Source organism: Amia ocellicauda, chromosome 23, assembly GCF_036373705.1.
Source record: "Amia ocellicauda isolate fAmiCal2 chromosome 23, fAmiCal2.hap1, whole genome shotgun sequence".
Taxonomy (NCBI): domain Eukaryota; kingdom Metazoa; phylum Chordata; class Actinopteri; order Amiiformes; family Amiidae; genus Amia; species Amia ocellicauda.
This window is the reverse complement of record NC_089872.1, coordinates 9,837,014-9,864,650: the sequence shown is the minus strand read 5'-3', so window position 1 is coordinate 9,864,650 and position 27,637 is coordinate 9,837,014. Positions and strand designations below refer to the sequence as shown.

Sequence of the window (27,637 nt, the reverse complement as noted above, 5' to 3'; positions counted from 1 at the left end):
TCGATTTCAATTTTATTTCATTATAAAATTACTTTGTACATCAGAGCAAATGTTTTTCCAATATTAAACGTGAAACAACTCAGTTTTAAATAGAAAGATACAATGTGTACTTATCAAACTGTTGATCTACTATCATCTTTGAGGCACTTTTTTACAGAGGAAAAATAAACACTTTCTCTTTCAGTCTTTTAAAAGCATTACATAACCTGTAAAAAAAATACAAATAAAAAGTCACACGGATCAGTATATGATAACTACAAATGCTTATGTATTTGGAGTAAAATATGCATTGTGGCCCCCTTTTACAACATAAGAGAGACGGCTGTACATATGAACTAATATATGCCCTATATAAAAATGCTTTCATCTCCCCTTCATACCACAGTGTTCTGCCGCTTGCCATGTTAGAGAGATTAGGTAACAAGAAACATCCCTGGGAATTTGACAATAAGTGCTTTAAACTGAATAGTGTTCAGGTGAATGTTAATAAAGAAACATCTTCAAAAAGCCCATGTCTTGTACAGTGATTCCCAAGATATGTGTTGCGTTTGTGGTGTGATGATGGTAAGGATATATAATTCATCTGTAACTATTCTGTTTTATTCTTGATAGAATTTAGTGAGGATTTTCCATTTTATAAGGTACAGAAAAAAGTTTAAGACGGAGGTATTTGCATCTGAGCTGTAGGTAGTCTCTCGTTGTTTGTGAGAGACTAGTTTCAGAGCAAAACACACTTCTAGACTGATGAGATTGTCAGCTTGTTCTTTTATAGTTTATTGGACTATGGGTGGAGAACAATGCCCTTGAACTCTGACACTCACTGACTGCAGAACACACATCATATGCTGTGGAGAGCACACATTTATTAAGTTTATATATGACAAAGTTAATCTAAAAGACAGGCCACGTTCTTTTAAGAGACAGATATAATTTTTGCCCTCTGTGATTTTCAACAAAGAACAACAAAGACGTTCCAAGTTGCGACAAATTCCAGCAGGCCTTTGTCACACAACAACCCCTTCCATCTGTAAAGCGGTGGAAGTACATTCAAAAAACGCTTCCCAAATTATGTAGACCAGTAGGTAAGTGCTTGGGTAAGAAATACTCCTCAGCCACACAGCTAGAACCTGACATGTGACAAGGGAAAAGTGTTCTGAACTGGGGGGAGAGGAGCAGTTTTCAGTGGATAAGTCCTATTTATTTCTGTTCACGGCCAACTGCGCTCAAGGCTTATTTTTTAGTCGCTTCAGTTCATTTAAATTGTGAAATGAATGTTGATTATATTGCACAGGAGGGGGGGGCTCTTACAAATTGAGATATCGACAGTCCGTCTTCGTGCTGCTTCTGCTCCTCACAATAGTACTATTAAAGAGTAGGAACGTAATTTGCATCCTATAATGCTTGGTTTTAATATGACACCTTACACTTGAACTGAAGCAAGCTGCCCATCATCTCTTCCAATAACGGCATTACATGACTATAGTTTGCATAACTGATAACTCAAAAATTAAGCAATATTAAACAATTAAGTGTTTTTTTGGTTGTTGGGTGTTTTTTTTTTTCAGATGTTCTTTGGTTGCACTTCTACAGCACGTGTGACAGTGTGACTAGAAGGGGTAAGGGCCCACTATAATGGTGAGCCGTAATAGTGAGCTGGAGCGGTAGTTCATGACGGTGTTGAAAGTGACCATCTCCAGGTCCACGATGTGCTCCCTCGGCCCCGACACCGGCTTTGTCATGACCAGCATCGCGCTGACATTGCTGGATTGCTGGGAAGACACAATGGGACAATGCCATCAGTTCATTCCCGGTCACGTCCAGTCCTGTATACGACGAGTGGTGGTAAGAGATGTTGTGTTGTGCTGGTGGTACGTGTTCAATTCTCACAGTGTATTTTGTGTATAGAACTATAACTTGATGCCAGGAAAATGGTACACTCCAGGGGCTGGTTGCATAAAACTATATTAGACTGGTCTTAATATGTAGGCCACAATGGCAGTTAACCCTGGTGGAATGAACGAACTGAGCTAAAAGAGCCAAAAAGCAGGAGCTCTGCAATTTAGGCATTCATCACCTCAGAGACATGCTGGAAGCGGATCCAAACTCACCCTGAGAAAGAACTCCCCTCCCTCGTTGCCCGCTTTGATCCGGAAGGTGTTAATTGTGTTGGGGTAGATGCTGGTGGCTTGGATCTGGAAGATGTCCGCTGGTATGGAGCGATCTGACGGGATGCTCATGTACTTGTACACGATGGACTGTGGCAAGCCTCTGCACACGGCCGACGACGGACACATGCAACGACTGGAGGAGAAGAATGGGAGACAAAGAAAATTCAAGGCATAAGGAATAACATTTGCGTCATACAGTGGTTCCCAACCCTGGGTTCAAGACCCCATTTGGGGTGGCACCATGAAAAAATGGTGTCACATATTCAGGGTGATTGTTAATATTTCTGAACAGTTCTGCTTTCAACTCTAAATAGCAGCACTGGATGAAGACTTACTTCTCTGCCGTTTTCACGTACGGCTCTTGGCAGGGGTTCTTGGGGTAACACCTGAAGCCACCGTAGTAATTCCAGCACATCTCGTCCTCCCGACAGTTGTGACCCGTGTCACACTCATTGATATCTGTCCCCCAGAAAAAGTGAGACAGCATGGTCAAAAGCCTCACAGAACAACACATGGAACATGTTCGGGCAGCCATTAGAAACCAATTAGAGATCACAGAGCTGGTCATGGTGGGGGGGATGTGTTCTCTCTCTACATTCAGAGGGGGATTATGTCACCATGATGAGCTCATAAAATAGGTAGCAAAGGCAAAGTTAACCAGAACAGATTTTATAAAAGGGCATGATTGTAAGAATCCAAGGCCTAACTGGAACTGAGAAACGAAGGCCAACCCTCCACCGGTGAGCATAACTCCAGGCAGCGGAAACCAGCCAGCTGGGTGGCGTCGGACACACGGCGGGGAGCCACAGATGTTCGACAGTCATGAAATGTCACAGAAATAAGATCACGGTCGTCAGGGACAGAGGTGGCCGAGCACCCTGCCTGTGGAAATCTGGACTCTTCTCCCCTCTACATGCCCTGGGTCGTCAAACTCTGAAAACTGCAGATCCACACTCCTTGCCCAAGAGAGATTCAGCTCAGGCCTTTTCATTTTTTGCAATTAAAAATAATAATAAAAAAATAATAAAATAGATGAAGCTGCCTGCTTCTCTTTATTGCCCCAGCATTCTTTCTGCCACAATCTCCTCAGTGCTCATATGCCACTATATATCTCTACCATCCTGCAACTAAAATGGAGAAATACATGGTCCTCCATTTTCTGGGAGGAGCTCTGGGTGGGGGAATGGCCTATTGACATTTCTGCAGTATTTCAGCATAAAGAGGACAGTACCTTGACACATCCGTGTTCCCTGCAGCTGGTATCCATCAGGGCAGGTGCAGGAGTAGCCTCCCGGGGTGTTCACACACTGATACTGGCACATGTAGCTGGAGAAACTGCACTCGTCGATATCTGGATTGGGACCAAGCAAAAACACCAACAGTAGTGTTCATCAAACGGAGGCTTAAGAGGGTTAAAGGCAATTCACGGACAGCTTGTTAAACAGATACATGTTAAAAGTGTAAATAAAAGCCATTGACGGGAAATAAAGGAAATAAACATGCTAAAGGAGGTGAATGCAGTGTGAGTACAGACCTTGGCAGGACACCGTGTCTATAGCCAGCTCGTAACCCTGGTCACACTGGCAGACGAAGGAGCCCAGGATGTTGTAGCACTGGTGCTGGCACTGGTTACTGACTTCACACTCGTTCACATCTGACACGCAAGACAAGACATTCATATGAACAACGGCATTATAATCTCATAATTCTACGGGGTGATTTTTACAATTTTATTTGTGGGAGGGTAGTCCAAGACGCTACGTGTACATGCTGTTTGTTAACACGCACATGACTAACTGGATAATCAAAATCCAAGGTGACTTTTCCCCCTCATGTCATTATCTTAGGCAGTGATAGTTAGGCTGATGTGAGGCCTTCTCCCTTCTTGTCACGGTCTAAGTGTCTCTGAGCTAAAACACTAGGTCTTCCTCAGACATGCGGCAGCCAGCAGAATGTCAGCAACAGTAATCCAATGGAAAAGATCACAGAAACAGACTGGGAATGTGGCCCTGGCTGATTAATAGCTGTCAACGCTATATAATAAGACAAGCGTCGGGACACATTAACAGCACAATGCAGATATAAATGGCTCCTTTAGGGTCTTTGGAGAGGTGGGCCAGAGGTGAGCTTTTGTTTTGGAAAAGGAGGAAATCCTGATAAATGCTGTGTGGCACTCCAAACCTCTAGGAAAGTTTCTTTCCTCGTTCTTTAGCTCTTAGCTCAGTTTTAACAAGCCTGGTAAACCTCTACTGAGATTTTTCATTGTCCTACAGGACGGCGATAGACTCCCTGTACATGTGGGGACCAGGTCACTTACCTATGCAACTGTGATTGTTGCTGGCCAACTGGTAGCCTGGATTGCACACACAGAAATAGGAGCCATGTGTATTCACGCATCTGTGCATGCAATAATTGGGCCCAGCACATTCATCTTTGTCTGTGGAGAGATATGGACCTCATTGAAATACATAAATGAATTAGTCATAATAAATAAATAAATAAATAAATAAATAAATAAATAAATAAACATTACAAAACTCCTTGTGCTCTGTGATTCATCGCCTGCCAAAGACACATAATTGTTGTTGGGACCGCTGAATATAGTCATGCAATATTAAAGTGAGACATTGCTTAGGTGTACTGCTCTCTGTAATATTTAGTTATCAGCGTTACAGAAACTCCTTCTGGTTGTCGAGTCTGAAACTTGCACAACCTCCAGGCATCCTTGCTGCTCTTTGTTTTTGCTCAGCAAGTGTTCTAATGTGTCCTCCCCCCTCCTCGACAGCTAGTTAGCACCAGATCCTATTAAGCCTGATCATGAAACAAAATCACTTTGCTAAAACTCTCTGGGCAGTCTTGTTAAGATATTAAAGGAGAGGTTTTCATAGACCTGGGAAAGCAATGCTATTGGGTGGGGTACAACGAAGGGGCTTTAGGGATCAGGATTTTACCAGGGTACCCAGTGGTGTTCCTGCTTTGGCCACCCCGAAACTTACCTACACACTGTTCCCCATTCCTCTGGAAGCCAGGGAGGCACTGGCAGGCGTAGGAGCCCCTGGTGTTGTAACACATCTGCTCAGGGGTGCAGCTGTGCGTTCCCATGCTGCACTCGTCTACATCTACATCGGAACAAACAAGCGACAACAAGGGTTCAAGGTTACAGGGTGTTCAGGAATTCAGAGGGGTGCTGGGGGAGTAGTTGCCCAGGTTATAACAAGAGCAAACACTCAGACAGCCTTTAATTTGAACAAAGGTGTCAAGAGAACAACCTCAAACTTGCAATGACGGCCAGGCCAAAAGACTGGCACCACTGCAGCAAAGAACACAGAAACACAATAATTAGGCAGCAGACACAAATTAGAAAGAAACAGAAATGCTAACTCAATCGTAATACATATGACACAGCATATCAGACACAGATGTCAGTCAGATTGAGTCAATTGAAAGCATGCTGAGATAGAAGTCAACCTGGCTGTAACTTTATTTTGTTACTCAGTCCTTCCAGTCATGGGCTATGGCAAGCTGGTATGACTTGATGACCGAAAACCGCCACAACCCAATGCCCTGACAATTTTTAATGACATGACTTGATCTAAGTCGTACCATTATGAAGATATCAGAACAGCAAGATCAAAAGGAGACAATCACCGACCAGATCAGGGTGGGGAGAGGTTAGGCAGATGTTATCACACTGTAACGGTTTTGGCTGTGGGAACCATGTCTCTGTGAAGACTGCCACAGGAGAGATGGAAACAGGACTTAAATTGCACAGCAGTTTGAGCGATATCTAGTTTCACAGTCTTACTGAAGTGTGTAAGAGACCTGGTTCTTCTCTTTCTTCTTTAGTATGGCTTTAGAATGGCCTCAGAAATATTGGGAGTCTAATCCAGAATCAAAGGAGGGGAGGGTTTTGGGTTTAAAGCCCAGGGACAACCAACAATTGTCTCCTGCTTTGAAAGGTATACCTAAAAAAGAAGACATCGTTTGGCAGCTTTGATCAGACAGTGCTTTAGTGAGGTGAAGGCACCATCAGTAATTAGTCTGCCAGCTGTAGACAAGTTCAGGTCTGCGGGGCTCACTGGTGGATCGGATGAGCAATGGGATGCGGCGTCTCTTACACCTTGGCCTCCAGTGCCAGGGTTCACTTAAACAGGAGAGTGATGGTTATTCAAGTAACTTACTGTACAAGGTTCTCATTCTGACTCACCACTCGCTTAAGCAGCTCAGCAGTATAATTAAAATGCCATGTGTACCAAGGGGTACCCATAATTTCCTGTTTACAGAGTAGTTATGGACAAACAAATTCCACCTGTCTGTTTTTGTTTTGTAGGGAATGTGGTTTTCCAAACTATTATACCATTATACACACCAGTCTAACATGTGTATAACCGCAAGAAGAAAAAAACGATATAAAAAATAAAAGCTTTAGTTGGATTTATTTTTTGTGCACTCTAGTGAAATCGAATCTGAATCCTACCATGCTCAGTTCCCACTGTGCATTTTGGACAATGCAACACTGACATACATTTTCACTGTGGTTTATACATAAGAAAGGAGGTAAAACAGCTCAAAAACACAAAATCTGTGCACCATACATTTACACGTAGTTGATTTCTTTACAGGCAAGGCAGTTTTAGCAAAACATCACAGATATGTTACTGTAAATACGTATTAACAAAAATAAGCCATTTTCAAGTAATGACTTGCATTCAAAACAGAAGAAAGCAAACAGTTTCAGGTTGCGTTTTAATATGATCTGGCAACGTCTTCAATAATGGTTTACCTTTCCCCGAAACACACTGAGGACTTTTCTGTTTTCTTGCCCGATGATGTGTCGTCCTGCAGCTCCCACTAAATACCAACCCAGTGAACCCATCACTGACTCAAGTTCATCACTAAACACAATGATTTGATACTGGGAGTACAAGCGGCACACATAAAGAGTCATTAAGAACTCTGAAGACTTCATTCAGAGCTGGAAAATATGATCCCACCGTGATCTCACAACAGCAACAGAATGAAACTGCCCATGTTTTCCTTATCGAGAAACCGGCAAGTGTTACTTTGGCTTCTCCACATTCTTCCCTTGAATTTTTAAGCTGATTAAGACGACCACGTATGTTGTCAGATTAAATATGCCAAACTGTGTAGTGCTTCCTAAACACACACACACACACACACACACTCACTCACTAGGCACTGAACTGAGAAGGGCCTGTTAACAGCGCGGAGCCCCTGCCTGCCGCCCAGATGCGCACGGCCCTCTCGTGTTCAAGGGGCATCGTGGGTGGTCTGTAGTTACCAGCAATGCACAGCAAACAGAAACTACAAACAGGGCTATCAAAAGGATGCTTATGTGGTGGGGGGGGGGGGGTGGTTATGGGAATATTGTAGTTTCACATGTCAGTCAGTGGGTTCATAATTGAAAAAAACTAAAAAATGATAGCTGGAGTGAGTTTATCTACTAAAGTATGCTACATGGGTGATTCGGACTATGATAACCAGATGCTGTTTAAGGTAGTCCCTCATTTTTCTGCTTCTTCTTCTTGCGCTAATGTTACTTTCTGGTAACCTTGAGGAGAACATACAATGCGAGGATTATGTCATTTTGGCCCAGAGCCCTAAGTGGAGCCTGTAGTCTGTGTAAACAAATCCTCTTATACGCAGCTCGACTTCCAGTTTACAAACCTCGGCTGAACCCGTGCTTGGCTTGTGCGCAGGGGAAACTTGAACACCGCTGGTAGCAGAAGCAGGCCCCTGTGTTGTGTGGAAAAAGTGATGAGGTCCCCCCCCCAGCTGAGTCAAAGTGCTTTTTCGATAGCCTTTCAGACTCATTCTGTAATTATAATAAATAAGAATATTAATAATAACTAGACTTGGCCCTGCGTGGAGCGTGGCAGTACTTTTGGGTACCCCAACATTTAGAGAAAAAGGTAATTCAGATGTAGTCTAATATTACACCTGATATCAAACAGTCTAATTAGTCAAGGTACTTTATTAAGTAAGAATATGAATATGGAAAATGTGTATATTTCAAGCACAAGCAATAGTCACCTGTACTAAAGCTACATAACTAACCGTAGGAGAAGAAGCTGTTTAAAGAACCGTAAGAAAAAAGATCCAATGCTAGATAAAAATGTCTGTGTCTCCACGCTTTTATGTGTGATTTTCAAGTTTATTCAAGGGGAGAGTATGCAGGTGAGTGGGCAGGAGGGTTTAGTGCACCATGCACATTTTAAGTTAACTAGGTGTGCCTTGAGCTTTAAAGGGTCGAGAACACTGGCCTAAACTGAATATTTGCCATAAATACAGTTCAAAATCTGGGGATTTAATTTTCCAGGATCACCATTAATTCTGAAGTTATTTTTGAGGTGGTGCATCTTTGAAGCCTCTGCATACATTTTAATATTAATTTTCAACAGCATGTCTGGTTAGGAGTTTGTTGGTTAGTGGACTGTGGGAGCTCCTTATTTCCTTTGCAAACAAGGGTCTCCCTTCACAAAGTGTGATGATTAGTATTTGTAACGCACCATACCATAATGAGTGCACTGCAGCACTGAAGTCTTCATCAGTGTAGGACAAGGATCAAACAATAACCACTATATATAAAAAGAGAGCTGAAGTCTCCCCCTTCGTTTGCATTGTTGGCCGACTTTGCGCCTGAACACCTGTTCCGTTGTGTTCTTAATTAGTGGGCCCTTGTTTGTGTCGTGTCGAGGTTTGTTTCCAATATTGCGAGTCAACCAACTTCAGAGAAAACCAAATAGAAGCCCTGTGGTTGACATGACGGTCTGAGCCTACAATAGCAGGCTGTTCCCGGCCCATAGGTGCTTATATAGTCCATTGTTAGAATAGTCAAACAGCCGGGTCACAGTATTCTAGACTGTTCTTTGAATTTGCTTTGTCTTTTGCAGGTAGAGTACACTGCATGCTCAATTGAAAATACTTAAAAAACTAAAAACAATGAATTTCTAACATTAATTGTCAAAACGTGGACACGGATATGGCCTCAATAACAGATGTTTTCAAGGCAAAATGCATTTATAGGGCATACCTAATCTACCTGCCACTTCCCAGTGTGATCATATCGTTAATTAAAAGCAGGATCCCCCATTTCTTAGCCGCATTGACGGCATATGAAAAGGGAACCAAAGTGGCCAGATCTTGTAAATACCAGGCTTTCGGATGGATGCAAATCAAATCACTCCCACAGTTTTACTGCCATTCATTCGATTGGTCATGAAATGGAAATGGTTCCTTTTAAGGTTTATGGAAGGTTCAAAACATTATTTCAGTTTGGATTTTGGGGCGAACATGCCTTTCATCATTTACTTTTGATTTATTGGGCTTCCCAGGCATTTGATCTCCCATCTAGCTGCAAGCTTTCAACGGGATGGATTTTAATGTACTTGTGGGAGTTTAAGGCCGGACTGGATGTGATTCAGACTACAAGAGCTCGGTGGCTGTAACCTTTTTGTGGTTTTATATTTGTATTAATTTGATCCCCACAGCCCTCCGTGGTATGGCAGGGTGTCCACGTTGATGCAGCTGCTCTGTGTTATGTGTCCCTGCTGCCAGGGCTTTGCAAAGTGAACACAGCAACAACAACAACAAAAAGAAATGACAGCATTCGGAATGGAACATGTTCACAGGTTTTTTTTAAAAAGGACATCAAATTAAATTAAATTAAATGCTCCATGAATTCCAGCAAATAATAATCTGGAGAGGTGTAGACATTTGGCAAGACATGGGGCCAAAAATCATAACAGATTCCTTCAAGTACCCTGGAGGACTGCTTCCAAAGTGCTTTATTTTTTCCCTGTGTGATTGCTAAAGGAGACCTCTGGGAAATATGCAGCCAGCGGGGCGCCCTCTCAGAGATTTGCCGACAACTAGACAGAAGTGAAAAAGGCACATAAAAAGATGGGATTTGTACAAGACTGATAAAGGCCTTTTTTGATTTTTTTCTCCTCCTTTCAGTGACTCAGCTAATGTGTTAAGCATCTCGCACTGAATGTAGTCAAGACACTTCAGAGATGCATTCAGAGGGAAGCTGCCAGTCCACAGCTTGGCTCAGCTCAGTTGAACATCCTGCACACTGCGCTCCCTGTACAGCCAAGGCAGGGACACCTCCTCAGAGCTCCGTGCTACGGGCTGGCGCTGTGCCACTCCGAGCTACTCTGGGGCCGCACAGGAACAGAGAGACACAGTCTTGAAGAACAGGGAGACAGGGTTTGACTTTCACTCCCTATGGCAATTCTGGTCCTGGGAGATCTACTGATTTTCATTTCAACCAAACCACCATTTCCTTCCTTATCAAGCCCTTTATTGAACTCTATCTCCAGTGCTAGATGTGCACACAGATCCACGCCAGGTTAAAAAATATAGCTACCCTGTTCCAACTGTGTTAGAAATCAGGAATCACAGCCAGTGACTAGATATGTCAGCTTTAGAAAGGTTAGGCATTCTTAGAGCTCTCCACACACATGTTCACTGACATGTAAAAACTTGCTGTAATTACCAATAAATATTTATGGTTTGTTACAATCCAAAGATCTGTGACGGCAAATATGAACTTCTCAGAAAGAATGTTTGAGTCGTATCATTTGACACGTAGGCTGTTTTGCAAGGCATTAGACTGGATGGTATCATTTCTTAGAAAAGCAGAGACAGAGAGGACAGTCTTAGGTTACCAATTTCAGCAATCTGTGTTTGGGTACCGCAAGTGGTTCAAGTTTTTGCAGGCTCGGTTTGAAAAAAGTGTATTCAGTAATTAATTCACAGTAATAAATATTGATGAGTGATGCCTTGTCTAAATTCGTTGAACAATCTTTCTAACTGGCGGTGATGAAGGTCGTCTTGTGAAAATTATTAACTTAAGTTTGCAAGGTCCCGATAATTAGGACTGCATACATGAGTGCTTGTTCTTTCATGGAGCCTTATGGCTGCAGCTGTAGAGTTTTAACTTCCAAATCTGACTCATTAAACCTCGAGAAAATTAAAATAGACAGTGAGTCTTTGATTCCGACAGCACCAAACCATTTGTTATCTGACCACGTTTATTTAGTATTGGTTTCATGCCTTCTGGTTTCAATACAGCAGGCAGCTTTGTGAAGTATGCCATGTTTGGAGCTAGAGCAGGAGTGTGTGTGTGTCAGTCGGAAAAAGAAAAAGAAATAAAATCAGAAAAAACACTTTCTGTTTTATTAAATGTCAAAGTAATTGCACAATTAGAATGTCCGGGAACTGACCTTGGAGTGTTGTCAATGAGCTCAAATATTTGTTATTTTTAAGTTTGTGACCTAAAGCCGAAATATCTCACAAAGTTGTGGTATTTGAGAAGCAATGAATGATTTCTTGAAGCTGTTGTTACTTCTTGATTACCCCCCCCCCATCTTCATTACCACACACACACCAACTTTATTCTCCTATCGGTCATCTTCAGATTCAAAATGGCGTCATGCTGAAGGGCAGTGGCATCAGTCCGGATGCAAAAAAGGGAAACATTCTCTGTGACCTTCTGAGAATTTCAAAAAAAAAACAAGACAAGACTTGTATCTCCTCTGCATAGTTATAATCTTACTAAGGTGTGTTGATGCTCAGGACTCCTGGGTATCTTAGTTGGGAAAAGCCTCTGTGCAGAGACTCCAGGATGTGCCAGTTTCCAAATACAAATCTACAGTGAGAAACTGGCAGGGCACCCCTGGATGTGGCTGGGCAGACCTACAAGGGAAATCCTGGGCTACTTGTGTGGCTGGTGGTACAGAGAGTTCCTGTCGTCACTGCTGCCCCACCATCCCCGTTCCACTTCACAGAGACTAAGCAATGTTTACAACCGCAGCTAACCTCGGGCTCCCACCGGGGGGCGGCAGCGCAGCAGGTTGAATCCCCCTTGTGCTTTTCACAAGCGCCTATTCTACAAATGTCATTACAAGACCGTGGGTTACTAGACGGTGAGGAAGAGCTAAATGAAGGAAGTCTATTCGATTAGCCTCTACAACCGAAGCTAATATAAAGAATAAATATGTCAACTGAAGGCAATTTCCCCAATTGGTTCAAATCTCTACAGACAGCCTTGACACATTTAGGTCCAACATCTCAGAACTCCCCTTTCCATCAAGTCTTCCCCAGCTCAGATGGGAGCTTTCTCTGTGCTGACCAGCACTACTTTACATGGACTGGCACCTACTTCTATGTGTGAATCTGGAATTCCAGTTTGGAGAGCTGCCTTCACTTGATCCAGTCTACTATGCCCATGATTTGGGTCTGACATTTTGGATGCATTTCCCTACAGTATTTCAAACCTCCCTACATTTGTATTAAATATTTATGTGTGTGTGTTGTTAAACAATGATCATAACTTAATTTGGTGAAGTGCCTAATAGAGTTCACATACAGCCCAACTCCACAGGCCCTGCCACCCTGAGGAGCAAGGGCTTCACTCCCAGCATCCTCTCTTCTGACTGCTTTGGACTTGTTTGTGCATCTGGGCAACTAAATAGTTTACTTAATCAGCAGGACATTTCCCTTGAAGGGTACATGAAGTTATTTACAGTTTTTTATATTATTATTTAAGCCTGGTTTGAAGAGAGGAATAGATATCTTAACTTGAGTGCCAAAAAAAAGAGAAAAGAAAAAAAGCACTTGTTGTTTCCAACGCTCCGTCATCATGTCATACGCTGTAATCACACCGGCTCCTTCACACATGAAAGTGGGAACACTAGCCTGAGGCAAAACGCTGGCTTTCGTTGAGATAAATGAATGGAACAAGTCAAAGGGGTTACTTCCAATCCGTCATCCCCCGTTTATCAGATAAAATAACAAGAGTATTACAAATCGGGAATGACTCCCAATGCTTTCCAGAGGCGCCTGGCCCATGTTTTAAACTTCACGGTGAGCTCTATCAGCGAAGAGGGTCCGCTTGCTCTTAGCACTGTTTTGTTTGCAGGTTTCTAGGGAAACGCTGCCCATAACTAAATCAATCGGACCAAGTGGTGCAACTTCAAAAACAAACTAGGAAAAAAGAAAAGAAAAAACACTAGCCACCAACAAAAACAATTAATTAATCTGTCACGTCAGTTTAAACAGGTTTAAAATAACTAGGGTTTACAAGAACAGGCTGTGGATGTTTATACGGATTTGACATTTGGTATTATTATGCATTTTCCCCCCAATTTGAGATGCCGGTTAATTTCGTGTGATGGATTCAAGGTTCTGTGCTGCTCTTTCTGCTTTGAAACGCGAATTTACAGTTCAGGGGAAGGCCGCTTTCGGACCAGACTCAAGCGACGGCAAGCAAGTGCAGCTGGGAAGCCTTTTAGAAACAGGGAAAGAAACACGGGTTCCCCTTCGTTCGGCAGTTTGATCGATTTCACGACTTAGCTAGTAAAACACGCAAATGACAGTGAGGAAGCACATTTGAAATTAATGACCTCTTGCAAAGGGAAATACTGAAGTCATCAGGACCTATGCTCCTGCCCCACCGCTGTGCTGTGCTGACAGTGGTTTATACACAGGTCAGCGACACTGTCCAACGCATAAAGCACAGCTTGCGGCCAAACAGTGGACAAGTGGAACATTTCATCCAGCGGTGAAACCTGTCCACCCACTGTTCCCTCCACACTGCACATATTTTAACAGCTGGATCGCTGGCCACAGCGTTCTTATAAGTAGATACAAGACAAATTCGCAAATGAATGCTCCGTTTTGTATCTCTTATATTTTAGGAGGAGGCAAGGGAGGCATATCATACACTAAACGTGCACTCTTGACACCCTGATGAGGAACGATAACAGAAGTGTCTTTTCTTGGGATAGGATGTATGGTTTGGATGGCTTTTTCCAGGGAGAGAGAGAGAAAGTGGGGAAACTGTTAAATTCTTGTCTTTCTATGTTGAATAAATGGTTTGACCAAAATAGCCCTGCACAAAAAAGAAAAACAATAAGCTTAACACATGCTCACGTATCACGGATCAATAAGCATGATTAGGCAAGTTCTAAGCACATTACCAGAGCTGTCACAATCCGCTGCCTATCTGAAAGATGATTTCTGTGCTCGGCCCTAGATAGCAGAGGCTGTACCAGCACGCTATAATCTCCACAACTCCTAGTGTAAACAAGCAGATTCCTGATTTTATTCCAACTTATATAAATGTCTTTGAAGGTGTAGCGGTGATTTATACTGGAAGGCAGGCTGGTCTTCCACGATCAAGCTTACCGCAGCCGCGATCGGTGCAGCTGTGCAATGCCACAGACTTTGCTGAAAAAAGCAGGTTTCAGTCATCGGCTGTGCATACGCTATGATGGGAATTATAGGCTGTAGTGTAATCTGCAGTGATGGGAATCAAGTTGTTTATGTATTATTTATTATTACAGATTAAACTGATATTTTAAATTAAAACAGAAATGGGAAGTCCAATGACTTGTTTATGGAAAAGGAGTTGAGACAGCTTTATTCATGTCATGACAGTAAATAATTTCAGTTACTATAAAAGCACTGGTGGTGGGAGGTAGATTATCTGCTTTTTTCTGCTTGCATGGAGGTAAAACCTTTCACATAGATATTAATTAAAATGTATCTGATTCAGGCATTCAGCAGAGGAAAAACAAACAAAACAAACCACAACCTTTTTGTAAAAGCTTCAAAAGTATGATGTGTGGCTGGACCAAACCTAACCAGTAGAGTTAGAAATGTAAATCTCCTGTCGTCTTTATCTGTGAAAGGTTCTGGGAATCACTATGCTACGCGATTCATCTGGACAGGGGAAAGAAAAAGCAAAAAAGCCTTCTTCAGCAATCCCACGCTTGTGCCAGAAACAGAAGAACGGAGCTTTTACCTCCCCCGGAACGATTTGAAGAGAGACATGCTGTGGGAGGGGTGTGTATACTTAAAGGATTTTGATGGCTCCACACATTCCAAGACATTTCAGGCATGTGGAAGTACAGCAGTGCCTTGCTATAAGGCACACTGTTGCAACGCTACTCCTCTTATAGCACCACCGCCCCATGACTCCAGCTTTTTTCCTTCTCCTAAACATGAATTACTTTGTTTCAAACCACATTAAAGGCAGTGACTTGCTAGTCCAGAATGTTGCTATACAGTGTCCATTTGTATTATATATATATTATATGTTCACTGGGTTGGGTCTCTAAAGTAAAGAGGACATTTAAAAGTGCCCCGCATTATCCAGGGAGTTGATCTTCCCAGCTCTACCAATTCCACCAAATCCAAGTCACTTGGTCCTGATCTTCTCCAACTTTGAAGGGGACAGGTGGTTGAGAAGATTATGTACAGATCAATCTGGATTCATTTGAAAGGTGGGGCACTTGGTAGAAGAGTGAGAAGAAGGCCTTGATGAACACAAAGGTTTTGAAGAGCATTGCTAACACAAAGGCAGACCTTCCAAGCCTGGTCTCAGCCTCCTCCACCTCAGTCTCCTTGTGCTGTTCCATTTAATCTCCTATGATGGACGAACCCAACATTTGCTCATGGACAATAGCTTTGTAAAGAGATGCATGCCTTTATCTGATGCTAAACATTGCCAGTCCTTTGATTTTAATTCCCATAATGATCATGTCAATCACAAGAGAGAAAACAAGCAGGCACTCTAGCATTCACAAAACCTGCAGATCTGTAGGAACTCCCAGCCTTGATGCCTCACAAATTGGAGGAGATCTGCTGTAGACACAGAGACCCTTCTCCGGAGATGCTTTTATGTCTACATAACTTTTACGACTGGATTCAGATCTATCCAAAACAACCGACTGTCTTTCCAAACTGAAATTTAAAACTTAAACTTAAAATTTATTAAGATATCAAAGATTTCCTTGTACTGTTTTCCCACCGGGTGTAGTAAGAAAGGAGGGTGGGGGACTTATTGAAGTCTACCTGGGCAGCAGTAGACGCAGCACCTGTGCCAGGAGTTATTATAGCTGCAGGCCCCATGCTGCGGCGTTGGGAAAGTCTCAAGACCCTTTGAGTGAAAGACTACAAAGAAGCATGTAAGTGCTTCGTAAACAATAACGACAGGTGTGCCGCTGTTTTGAGAAACACAGCGGCCTCTGAGCTGGCCTATTACAGGCTCTGAAAGAAGACTGTAAACATGGATAAGAGCTGCTTTTATTCCACGAATATATAAATAGACCACGCAAATCAAAGTGAGCCAGCTGAACCTTTTGTCCACCCCCTCAAAGTGTAGAGATATGTTATGATTAAAGCTGATCGTACCTAATCCACACACTGACTGGCTGGCTGACTCTGAGCCATAGTTTTGGCCATTGCCCCATGTAGCAGGCCTGCTTGGAACAGGTCTGTAGCAAAGTGATCGAGTGCAAATGTTCACCGGAGAAGCAACACACTCACTTAGGACTGAAGTTAAGCACTGGAAAAGTGGATTCAATTAAATAAAAACAAATGGCCTTTATAGCAACAGATATATATATATATATATATATATACACTCACATACTCATACACACTTGCACAGCATTCTCCAAAGAAAATATTATTGTCATACATTGCAATAACCCAAGGGTTTCCTGTCAACCCTCTTCTGCAGAACTGACCACATCTCATTTGCAACGATTACTCAGCTATGGATTAAACTTTGAAGATGTAGATGCTAATAATCAACAGCTGCATTGAATTGTTTGTGTCATATTTATTTTCCCCTGTTATTCATCCCATACTCCTTAAGGATAGGATTGATACTGAAGGGCACACAGAGTTTTCAATGGTTTTATTTTTTTGAGTGAGTTTAGTTTGAAAGAAAAAAGAAAACAGTGATCGTTATTAAAAGTGAGAACACCTTTGTTTCCTCTCTGTGTTTTGATGGTGCTCAAAAGCCAGCTAATAGGTGAACCGAGAAGTTTTTGAGCAGAATAGAGTGCATTGTATTTTTTTGGGGGTGTTACTTTCAAAGTCTTTTTATTCCACCGCTGTTCTTATTGTTGTGTGTCATTTTTATTTAAATCACCACTGATAGCATCAGATCTGAAGGCATTTCCTGTCAAATGTTATCAGCAACATAAAAAAGGATCGCACCCTATTTTTGTATGGAATGCCTTTTGTTTTTGTCCGGTTTTTGCTTAAGGAAATACACTGGGATGCTAAGAAGTTACTGCCAAGACAGTGTAGAAGCGAGTGGCCGCACAAACTCACTTCTAAATGGGAGGAAAATGTTTATCTCTAGTAACCCTGTCAAAATTATTTTTTGGACACTAATATATTTACTTTATAGCCTTATGCAGGGTGACTTACCATTTCACAAAACATTATAATAAGTGCTAATCAAAATGGAAAAGAAACACCATAGAATCAAAAAAAAGTGAACTCAAAACTCAAACACCTAAATGGAATCATTCCCATCATCGGCTGTTATGTATCAGATCACTTCTTTCCCTTTTCCCTGTCATGTTAATTCCCTGTCACGTTCCAGCAGATAATAAAGTGTGGAAAAACTTGCCAAGAAGAACATTGCAAGGAAGAGCTCAAGCAAAAGTAAGCAAGATTTATGTAACATGGAAAATAATTTCCTCTTTCATTTCGGTTCAGCCTCACGGAATGAATGTTTTGGTAACTAGTTCACCGAGAGCAACTCAACCGGCTCTGGCCATTACAAAAAAAGCCAACCAGCTCACAACATGCTAAATGTACACAAGAAAGACCATTCCTACCTTCCTCTGTATCTTAAGGGAGATGTGTGTGGGTGGGTGAGTCACATAGGCATTGTGTAGGCATGACAGCATTGATGAGAACTACAGAGCAGACACACAGACTGAGATGAGGGCCCCAGAGACAGTTGTGTGTGTTAGTAAGAAGTATTTGACGTGTCCCTGTGGATTTAACACTGTACTGAGCCAGTCATTGGTTCTGTCGTGTTGGAACACTTTACTAAGTGTCGTGATGTTGAACCAGCTGTGCGTTTAGTGCCTGAGCATTCATTCGAGTCAAAAAGTGTCATTTAGGAAATGTCTCAACCAAAAACAAAACAAAATAAATCACACAAAAAATAAAAAAAACGTGCTTCAGGTTACTTTTTCCAAAATGCAGTTCAAACATTGCCAATAAACCATGTAGCAACATAGCTTAGTTCATTTCGCAACTGGCAGGTATTTTCCTGCGGTATGTCTGGATTTTAAAACTATCAAATAATACGTGACTTCTGAATGTAGCCGATCATGTACCGTCATGTTTTTTCCAATAATTTGTTACACATAACAGAAAAAAAAATTGTCAAAAAAAAAAAAGAATCATGGAATGTTTTGAACTTTAATTCTGTACTGCGAGACTGATATGTTAATGATGAGATGTGTTTGTGTTATAAGCAATGGAAATGACAAGAAAGTGCTGTAAGAAAACTCAATTCCAAGTTCTTCCAAGCTAGTAGGCAGTTTGGAGAGATTAAAAAAAGGTTGCAAATATTTTTCTTAATGCTTAAGTTTCAAAAAACACTATACAATTTACTCAAGCTCCCCATACAGAGTAGCTGCATTTTCTCCAATAAAGTCAAATGGAAACAACAATCCCAAACAACAGCCATGCTCCCTCTACAGTTGAAGCAATGCATTGTGGTATAAAACATTATGTTAGACTGAACCCTGCAATAGTTTTTTACAATCTATTTTTCAGATGGCTGCCTGAAATCACAGCTTTTTTCCCCAATGCTAGATCACAGAACATCCCTGAGCACTGCGTGACTCTTATCACTGTTTGCTTGCGAGTACCTCAGGCATAAACAAGACCGATTCTGTAATATGACTCTTGTCAAGTTATTTAACTGGTTAGTTTTTCCATATCTGACGCCCATCTTATTTTGGATCTGACTGTAATGCAGAATAGCATTTTGCACATGTCTTTCAGTGTGTTTATATGAGGAACAAGCTGTGCTTCGGATAATGTGATAACATCTGTGTGAATCAAAGCGTGTTGCATTGAATCGGGCAGAAGAGTCTACAATCCTGAGCCCACACTGGCACTCTCTCTACCCGGGGTGGACTTGGCGACTGCATTCACAGTCACAGTGGGCCACATTTCTCTATTCAGAGTGACACCGCTCCTTGCTGAATGAGAAAACAAGTTGTGGTGCTGCGTGCCATTAAGAAGCCATTAGCCAGCAACTCTGACAGTCTTTTCCCAGCAGAGTGGGGAGAACAAAAGCAGCTTTTAATAGACAGCACAGCTCCGAGGCACTAAGTCTGCAGTTTGTCAAAGGAAAAGCACCAGCCGCCCCAGTAGCACTAAATACGCCCGGCTCCAGCATTGTGTTGGTTTAGTGACACACTCGATCCACAGGCACTGCGGTCGGTGTCGATAGCGAACTCTGGGTCCAGGCCATTAACACGCCTCTGCCTGGCTCAATATAAGATCCAGATTTCTGCGAGGAGTGCGCTGTCGTGTAAGCAGTATTTGATACAGTGAGGTTTCTGCAATAATGAATTTATGAAGACTAACTGAGTCAATGTCTAGCCCTTATGCAAACTAAGCACTAAATAAAGCTTATTAAGAGCCGCTTCAGCACAAAACTAACACCCTCCAGAGGAGACAGGGCGTCGCATAATACATTAAAGGGGAACACTAACACTGTAAATACATATACATAGAGATACATACATTGTTTTCCAAGTGAATAACAGACGGTCATCCAGAATGATATTTAACAGCCATCGACAAGACCACAAGATGTACCAATGAGGTTAACGCACAAAGCATAACTTCTTCCCAATGCTCCTCCTCTTTTTAATAAACAATAGCCTCTTTGAGGAAAGTGTCTCCTACCCTAAGCCTTGACATTACATTTACTGGATTACCAGGTCCCTCACTGGCCTGAGAAACATGAAGAAACCCTCACTGTATTTGTTATACCTCTTGTAATACTGCGGACTTCCCTTGACCTGATTCTATTCTTACATTCTAGAATTTTTCACTTCCGCTGTAATGTGGCTCATTCCTTCTTACGGACTTCTTTGTCATATAAAGCACCCTCATAGAAATACAAATTGGCTTCACCTGTGAGCCATCTACACCGAGATCTGTATTTTAATATAAAATCCAACTTCCTAGCGTATCTTAATTCAAATCTTCCCCTAACCCGCAGTATTTCATACGATTTAAGGTATTGACCACATCCCCGGGCGACAAACTGCAAAAACTTCCCTAGCAAAAACAGGCATCCAGCCGGGCCTCTGAAATATAATCCCAATCTTTCATCTTCATCGTCTCAAAGAATTCAAAATAAAATGCAACAGGCAAATCGAGCTTTCCCTCCAAAACCAGGGGATGGGAGGCGAGGAAACGATGCGTGAGAAGATTGATATCTATTGTTGTGTGATCTTTTTACACACACATCTTGACTTGAAATACTTATTTCATGGTGAACAACACCTCGCACGTTCAAGCAGGGCTCACAGTTAAGGTCTAAAGAGCGTACTTCAAAATATATACTGTTTTAGACATAATAATAACTGCTGAATAATTTGTCAGTCGAATCTTCTCTGATGTCAAGAACTGCGAAGCCATAGAGGGTAAAAATGGAAGTCACATAAATGGAGTAGTCTAGGGCATTCTGTATTCTCTGCCATTGATTTTAGTAACACAAACATGTAATTTGATACTGTAATGAGTGAGAATGTATCCCAATGCTCCTGAAGTAGCCCTAATTACTGATGATATTGCGAATACTGTGAAAACTAACTGTGCAGGCATATACACTATAACTTGTTTTAATTAGCGTAAGAAGAATCACCAGAAGTCTTTCTCTGTGGCATGTTTTAAGAACAGGCGTGTTAAGTATCTTATAAAACTGAAAATGCTGAAAAAGAGGGGGCTACTTATCTAAACACAACATAAGTAAGTAATGGAGCCATCAACAGCTGTAATTGTGACTCATACCCCGGCCGTCTTTTATCCAGTCAAACACAGCATAATAAATGTGGTTGGATTGTCGTGTCATGACTCTAGAGGGAATTTACATCTATATCAACACAGAAGCCTCCAACATGATGTCAGCATGGGAAGGTCCTCTGAGTATCGTTTTGTTTTGAACCGAGTTTTCGAAATGCAACGTTGGGTAATAAAATACGATTTCAAAAACACAAATCGCATCCCCGGGGAGCTTCGTGCTGCTGGACTGGAAAGAAAACGCAAAACATCTGCAAGTAATTAAAGAGTGAACGGTACTCCGTGTTTTATTAACTAATGACTTAAACAAACTCTAGCACGCTGCTGGTGCACTGGTAGCCGCGATGCCACAACAAAGGCAAACCATCAAAACGCCAGCGACCTGCTAAAGGATTTGCTGCCATCAAAACATTTTGTTTCTCAATCTTCTCTTCAACTGGCATTTAGATAACACATTGTGATAAAACCCATAGAGAATCATGGTTAATGTTTCAGCTGGTGGGCTTCTGTTTTTTGGGGGCTACAAAGACATTGAGGTGAACTTAGATGAGTACACCTTGTCTTTCATGGATCAAATGGATGAAAGACCATTTACTTCTTAAAAAACATATACACCCCCACAAAAAAGAAACAATTCCTTCATCCAAGTTCAATAAAATGTATGTGTCACCACAATAGAAAAAAAACTAAACATATTCCTAAAAAAGGTGTTTTTCTTTTGATGGAAAGTGATCAGTGTATGAAAGTTTTTATATGATTGGCAGAAACACAGGAATTATCTTGCTGTGAATGAGACCTAATGATGAAAACGTATTTCACTTTTGGATGTCCAAAAAAGTCCAAGAATTTGTCTGAGATCCAACTATATGCACATGCTAACATGGTCCCTTAAAAAAGCATATGATCCCTGGTACAACAATTTGGGGGTAGCAAAGTTTATGTATTGGTTAAAGCAAACATATAATACTGCTCACCTAAAAAAGTGTTCTTACCTATAGTTCTAGGAAAGTCAAGATTAAGTTGTACAGGTTGCAAGTAAAAAGCCGTTTTGAGATTCTGGTACCGTCACTAATTGGGTTTTGTAAGGAAGTGCTTTCTAAACAGTCACAAAAGATCTGTGAAAAGAATCTCCAGTAGTAAAAAAGTCACAGTGAATGTTCTGAAACATGATAAAAAAGGATAATAATAATAGGAAATCCAGCAGTTCCCTGGATTAAGGCAGCGAATTTCAGAGCGTGCCCTTGTAACAGTTCTCTAGAAGTTTCAAAGCAATTTCATGTTCATGTTTTCAGAGGAAACGACACACTGGCCAAAAACATCTTACTGGAAGCAGAGCGAGTCAAAGTAACTTGGCATCGACGCATATGGACCAGAGCAGCCGTGGCTCTGCTCAGCGCAACGCTCTAGATATGTCTTTTGCTACTAACTGGGCTCTTTTTCAACTGTTACCATTAAATTAACAGGGTTAAAAGGGGCTTTAAACTGCCATTCCATTTTTTTGTGTATCATTATTATATTACAAAATTTACAAATGAGAATCAGAGGTTTTATACAGAATAAAAATTGACTTAAAGGAACCCCCCCGGCTCTACACTCAGTGCAGTTAGTACTAGTAGTAGTAGTCAACGGTTAATACTTTAAAGGTGGTGTTTAAAAGCAGAAAACACTGAAAGTTTAATCACCAAGTTCTGTGTATGTTTTTTTTTAACAGATATTTGAAGATAATCAGAAATCCTCAAGAATATATTGTGCAGAGGGGGAAAAAAACACCTAAGAAAGCCATACTTAAAACCTTTTTTTCATATTATTTCACAAATCACTCTTTCACATCCTTCTCTGTGTACCTTGTGACTCCTGCATGTTTCTTCCAACCTCCATGTTCTCCTTTCTCTCTGGCAGCTGGGCGAGACCCCCTGTGTTCCTTAAGACCAATAATGTCTACAGCTCTGGGGACGAGTTACCTGGCTCCACACTCTCTGACACATTGCTTGGTCAAGTCTTTCCAGAAACTGTTCTGGACTGTAATAGAGTCAGCGTGGCTAAATGACAAAAATAACAAACGCAGCGGAACACAGATCCGAGGACAGCCAGCAAGAAAGAAGGCAAGGAAATACAGCTGCTATGATCAATCCCTCTTAAGGTGACTCATATATCCGAGGCCCTCGTGTCTTCTACAGGAATATGTTGTGTAATATTTTGGAAAACGCTTTCGTTCTGTCCTCACGGGCTTCAGTTATAAAAAGGAAGGTGAGTCACTTCACGAGAAGGGACCCTGGATGCAGTGTGCAGACCTCAGCAGGGGAACAACAGAGTGTGTTGCATAAGATGTGAAAGATATACACGCCTGCAAGACAAATGGGCTGCACACGCCTCCATCAAACGGGGAGTACTCTCCAGGAACACACAGAGATATGGCCACAACACGGAGACAAGACACAAGGGCATGGAGAGACGGTGCATCCTGTAAATATGACGTCTATGTCAACACTAAACATCGACTTGGAAAGCACCATGATTCCTTTGAACACCATCACATCAGTTCTGTGTGAACAGTCTGCATTCATCTTCTGCTGACTACTTTTTTTTCGAAGAACAGGTAATGGTGTATTAGAAAAGGACTGCAGAAGTGAGAGACAATCACAGCATCCTTTGACTATAAATTATATACTGACATGCCCCCCCCACCTAACACTGCTGCTCTACACTGTCATTTGTGGGCTGCTCACATCAGCTCCCTGTGTCAGCACAGTTCTTCAAATTGCAGAGCGGTTTCCTTTTCTACAGGGACTCGGTCTGCCCTGTGGTTACAGGTGAAGGAGACATTCCCATGAGCCTTTGCTGCTCTCTAATCCCAGCTCACCATTCATCTCGCTGATCCCCACAGTCAAAAGGCTGTAATAAGGACCTCATGGGGTAAGTCGTGTATTTTAGGGAGGTTACGGCATTGAAAGGGTAAACTGATGGTCTGTGAGGGAATAGTACAGTTTGCCCTCTTATAAAACTGATGCTTCAGCTGCACAGAATTAATATCAAGCAATTAACATTTTTTTTAGGTTTGTACTAATGAAATAACAGATTAATTAGATCATCACATGTCCCTCAAAGCAAATATATACAGTAGGATTTGTTTTGTAGTGACATTTTAGCTTCATTTCAGTCTCAGATAATCAGTTGGCAGGCACCCTCGAACGAAAAAAGGCCTGTTCTTGTATCGAAGACATGGTAGACCATAGTAAATCATAGTGAACCATAGTACACCTTAGTAAACCATGACCTGAGCTCCTGTACAATCCTGGCTGGGGAGGGTCTTACCTCTGCAGTAGTTGTGGTCGTCCAGAGCGAACCCCGCAGCACACTGCACGATGGGGCCACTGGGGGGGACAGTGGGTACGATGCGCACAGGCCGTTCGGGGCGAGGCGGCTCGTCGACAATGATCTGGGCGCTCCTGGGAAGGCAGAGGTATCCGCCAAAATGGTTGACGCACTTCATCCCCCCTTTGCAGGCATCGGACACAATGATGCATTCGTCGATGTCTGTGGGGGTGGAAGGGAAGCCCGCAAGGCATGGGGACACTTAACAAATCAAACCAGAAGATGACAAAAACACAACACTGGACTCCATTTGTTTTGGGTTTCTGGACAACCTTCTTTGCGACAGGAGTCTTTGGATGCATGCATGGCATTTGTTCAATATCGTTAACACGCGGTACACTCTTCCCATCAGAAGAAACATTGACACCAAAGACTTACATGTCAGCACCACATAGGCAGACCGCACACATTGAAGAGCTAAATGGAAGATCAGTCATAATGGTAAGAATTAAAGATTTGACTGCAAAGATTAAGATTGGGGGAAGAGGGCAAATATCTGGATAATATTTTAACACTTATCACAGCAACAGATGTTAAAAGCCGTTTTCAGACTTTTAGAAAGTATTCACAATGGTGCCATGCACAAGTTAGAAGTCTTTAAAAGGGAGATACTGTTAGTCTGGCTGTAAGGTGTGCTTGTCTTACCTTTGCATAACTCTCTGACAGGATCATATTCATAGCCATCAGTGCACTGCTGCGAACACGGAAAGACCATTAAGGCTTTTATAATAGCAAGAAACTGTAGAGCATTAGTAATAATAATAATAATAACATGCTTTAATGCATTGCAATGTTAATTATCTTACGTAGCATTTCGTCCTTTCCTATTCCTAAAACAAAGGCAACAGGAGAATTCGATTTCATTGGCTGCTTTTCTGTGATATTTTACAATGCCACAGGGTCTCATCCACCATGGTTTTTTTTGCCATCAGTCCACGTTCTTTTAAAGGCACCAACCTCAAATGTGAACCAGCCCTCACATATTTTGCTTTAAATAGGTATGTCAACATTATGACAACTACATGGAAAATACATATGTTATGTATGTGCCATTATTTAATCTGGAACCTCTACAGATATGATTTGTTTACACAGGCATCCAGATGATCAACCTCAAACTTTTTTTTAAAGAACTAAGAACTGTTGGCAAGATGACACAAAAATGTAAAAAGTTATTTTCAGAAATTATTTATTATATAGATACACCCAGAATTCCAGTGAGTACACCTGGAGTAAATCCATTCTACATAGAATGCCAGGTTGGCATGAAAACACCTTAGAAAACAAATTAAGATGAAATGCTACACAGATGCATATTTGTTTTTACACTTTTACACCTTGTGTGCACTGCACAATGGACCTATTTTAAGTGACTTGTCAATTAGTAATGCAGCTCTGTTTTTGAATGCAAGTAATCATCATTTAAATCTGAATTAATCTGGTGGATACGCGTCTTTGGAAACCTTCATGAGAACTAGTGTGCACTCTGCAACTGCAAGATTAATTACAATCATCACATTTCTTGCATCCTCCTCACAATCTTCCCTGCACAGGAAAATAAAGGACAAGCGCAACCTCAGATTCAGTCTTGACATCTCCAGAAACACCTGATGAGAGTTCATTATTAAACAAAACGCAAACTTCGCCTCAGTGTGTTTCTGAGGTAACCTTTCTAATAAGGCTTGCATTTTTGTTAGAAGACTTACCGTATAAGTGATGGTATCTTCTCCGTTTTGGGCAAGGATACAATTGACAACCAGGCTCAGACAAAGGCAGAAACTCAACATTTTGGATCTTCAATATTTAAAGAGGCAGAGAGACAGAGAGAGAGAGAGAGAGAGAGAGAGAGAGAGAGAGAAATTAAACCTAAGCCATTGTATTTTAAGGCAGTTTCTTTCCTGACAGTCAACACAATGTAATACCCGTAATTAGATCAGTAGTCGAATTGTGGAGCAAGTGCTAACACATCTCCCAGCGGTTTCGCACTGCTGTCACTGCTGTGTATCCAACTACATCTTAAATCTCCAAGACAGTGGTTTACTGTCTTTCTTTCGTCTCAGTCGAGTTGCTTTGTAATGTGCCCTCTCAAACGCAAGTGCTACTGTGCAGCCGTGACGTTTGGATCTGACATCATAAGCACCCGAATTGCACGTCTGATAAAGCGTCGGATTAGCATTTGCATAAACCCCTGCAAATGAATGCATGTGACGTGCGCAAGCCTGCTTAGCATTTGTCAATACCGACACAATGTAATAACCTGTGCAGTTAACGACGCTGTGATTTCACATGTACAAATAAGTTTGCATGGCCAATATTTGATCATAAACCTCATATTCCACACACACAAGGAGGTATCGCACATACCTGTGGGGGGGGGGGGGGGGGGGGGCGTGGGAGGAGATTGATTCCCACACGGCTACCGGTAGATTTGCATTCGTTTAAACTTAATTTGTTAAAGGTAGTATAATATTTCCACTTCATTTTCTCCTGTCCCGAAGATGCATCAGAGCCATTCATGCAGTCCTGTAACGATGCGCTCCACTGTAACTGATCCAGTCTGTTCACCTGGAGCAGCACCAGTTACAGCAGCTCACCTCACTGCCAGTTCCCTTGCACGCATGCAGGAGTGTGTGTATGTGTCACCGTACCTGAGGGGGATGCTGTCCCGGGGAGGCACACAGGTAGCGGCTGTCGTGCTGGCTGTCCCTTTGATGCGTCCACGGCGCTGTGCTGCTCGGCGTGACGCGCGGGTTTAATAGGAAGCGCCATCGCGGGGCTCGGCGCGCGGGGGGCGGGGGCGGCGCCTCGCTCGCGCAGGTTGCCGAGCGCGGCGCGAGACCGGCGGGGCTGCCTCGCGCCGCACGCGCTGCCGGCGGGGCGGGACCGCGGCGAGGAGCGCCCTCTGCAGGTCAGTGCGCACCGCCGCTACTACTGCTGCATAATAATGATTATTAATAAATCATAATGTCGAAGAGGAACCTTGTTTAGACATTACAGGAATTGAATTCGGTGATGTGCTGTAATGTATATTAAACAGGCTCTATTATGAAAACCTAATATGAAATACGTCACCTTCACTTGGGTAAGACTTTGCTATGTAACGGTATGCTGTGTAAAGTATAAGTATGTTCCCTATCGCGGTTTAATTTTATGTTAACAGTCACTTTATGCTATTTATAAATCAAAACGAGATTTTTGGA

At 42.1% G+C, this 27,637-nt stretch overlaps 1 protein-coding gene across 4 annotated transcripts; it reads right to left on the bottom strand.

The window, feature by feature from the left end:
* efemp1 (EGF containing fibulin extracellular matrix protein 1) lies at nt 1-27,223 on the bottom strand. Of its 4 annotated transcripts, none has more exons than XM_066696897.1 (11): nt 27,086-27,223; nt 26,144-26,231; nt 25,083-25,131; nt 24,378-24,599; nt 5,165-5,287; nt 4,486-4,605; nt 3,703-3,822; nt 3,400-3,519; nt 2,504-2,627; nt 2,109-2,301; nt 1-1,769 (listed from the first exon to the last, which is right to left on the bottom strand). In XM_066696897.1, the coding sequence occupies exons 2-11, from the start codon at nt 26,222-26,224 to the stop codon at nt 1,608-1,610; spliced, it is 1,314 nt and encodes a 437-aa protein (XP_066552994.1). In that variant the 5' UTR covers nt 26,225-26,231; nt 27,086-27,223; the 3' UTR covers nt 1-1,607. The 4 variants fall into 4 exon arrangements, with proteins under 4 accessions (XP_066552994.1, XP_066552996.1, XP_066552995.1 ...); XM_066696899.1 differs by having other exon boundaries at nt 25,083-25,128; XM_066696898.1 differs by lacking the exon at nt 27,086-27,223 and adding an exon at nt 26,360-26,480.
* Nucleotides 27,224-27,637: the final 414 nt, after the last annotated feature.

What these genes read in the sequence shown, in the direction of transcription:
- efemp1 (XM_066696897.1), bottom strand. Translation starts at nt 26,224, where the DNA reads ATGTTGAGTTTCTGCCTTTGTCTGAGCCTGGTTGTCAATTGTATCCTT. An exon ending in CGACCACAACTACTGCAGAG is followed by an intron (nt 5,288 to 24,377) that starts GTAAGACCCTCC and finishes GTTCCGATGTAG; the next exon opens with ATGTAGACGAGTGCAGCATG. An exon ending in GAATGGGGAACAGTGTGTAG is followed by an intron (nt 4,606 to 5,164) that starts GTAAGTTTCGGG and finishes ATCTCTCCACAG; the next exon opens with ACAAAGATGAATGTGCTGGG.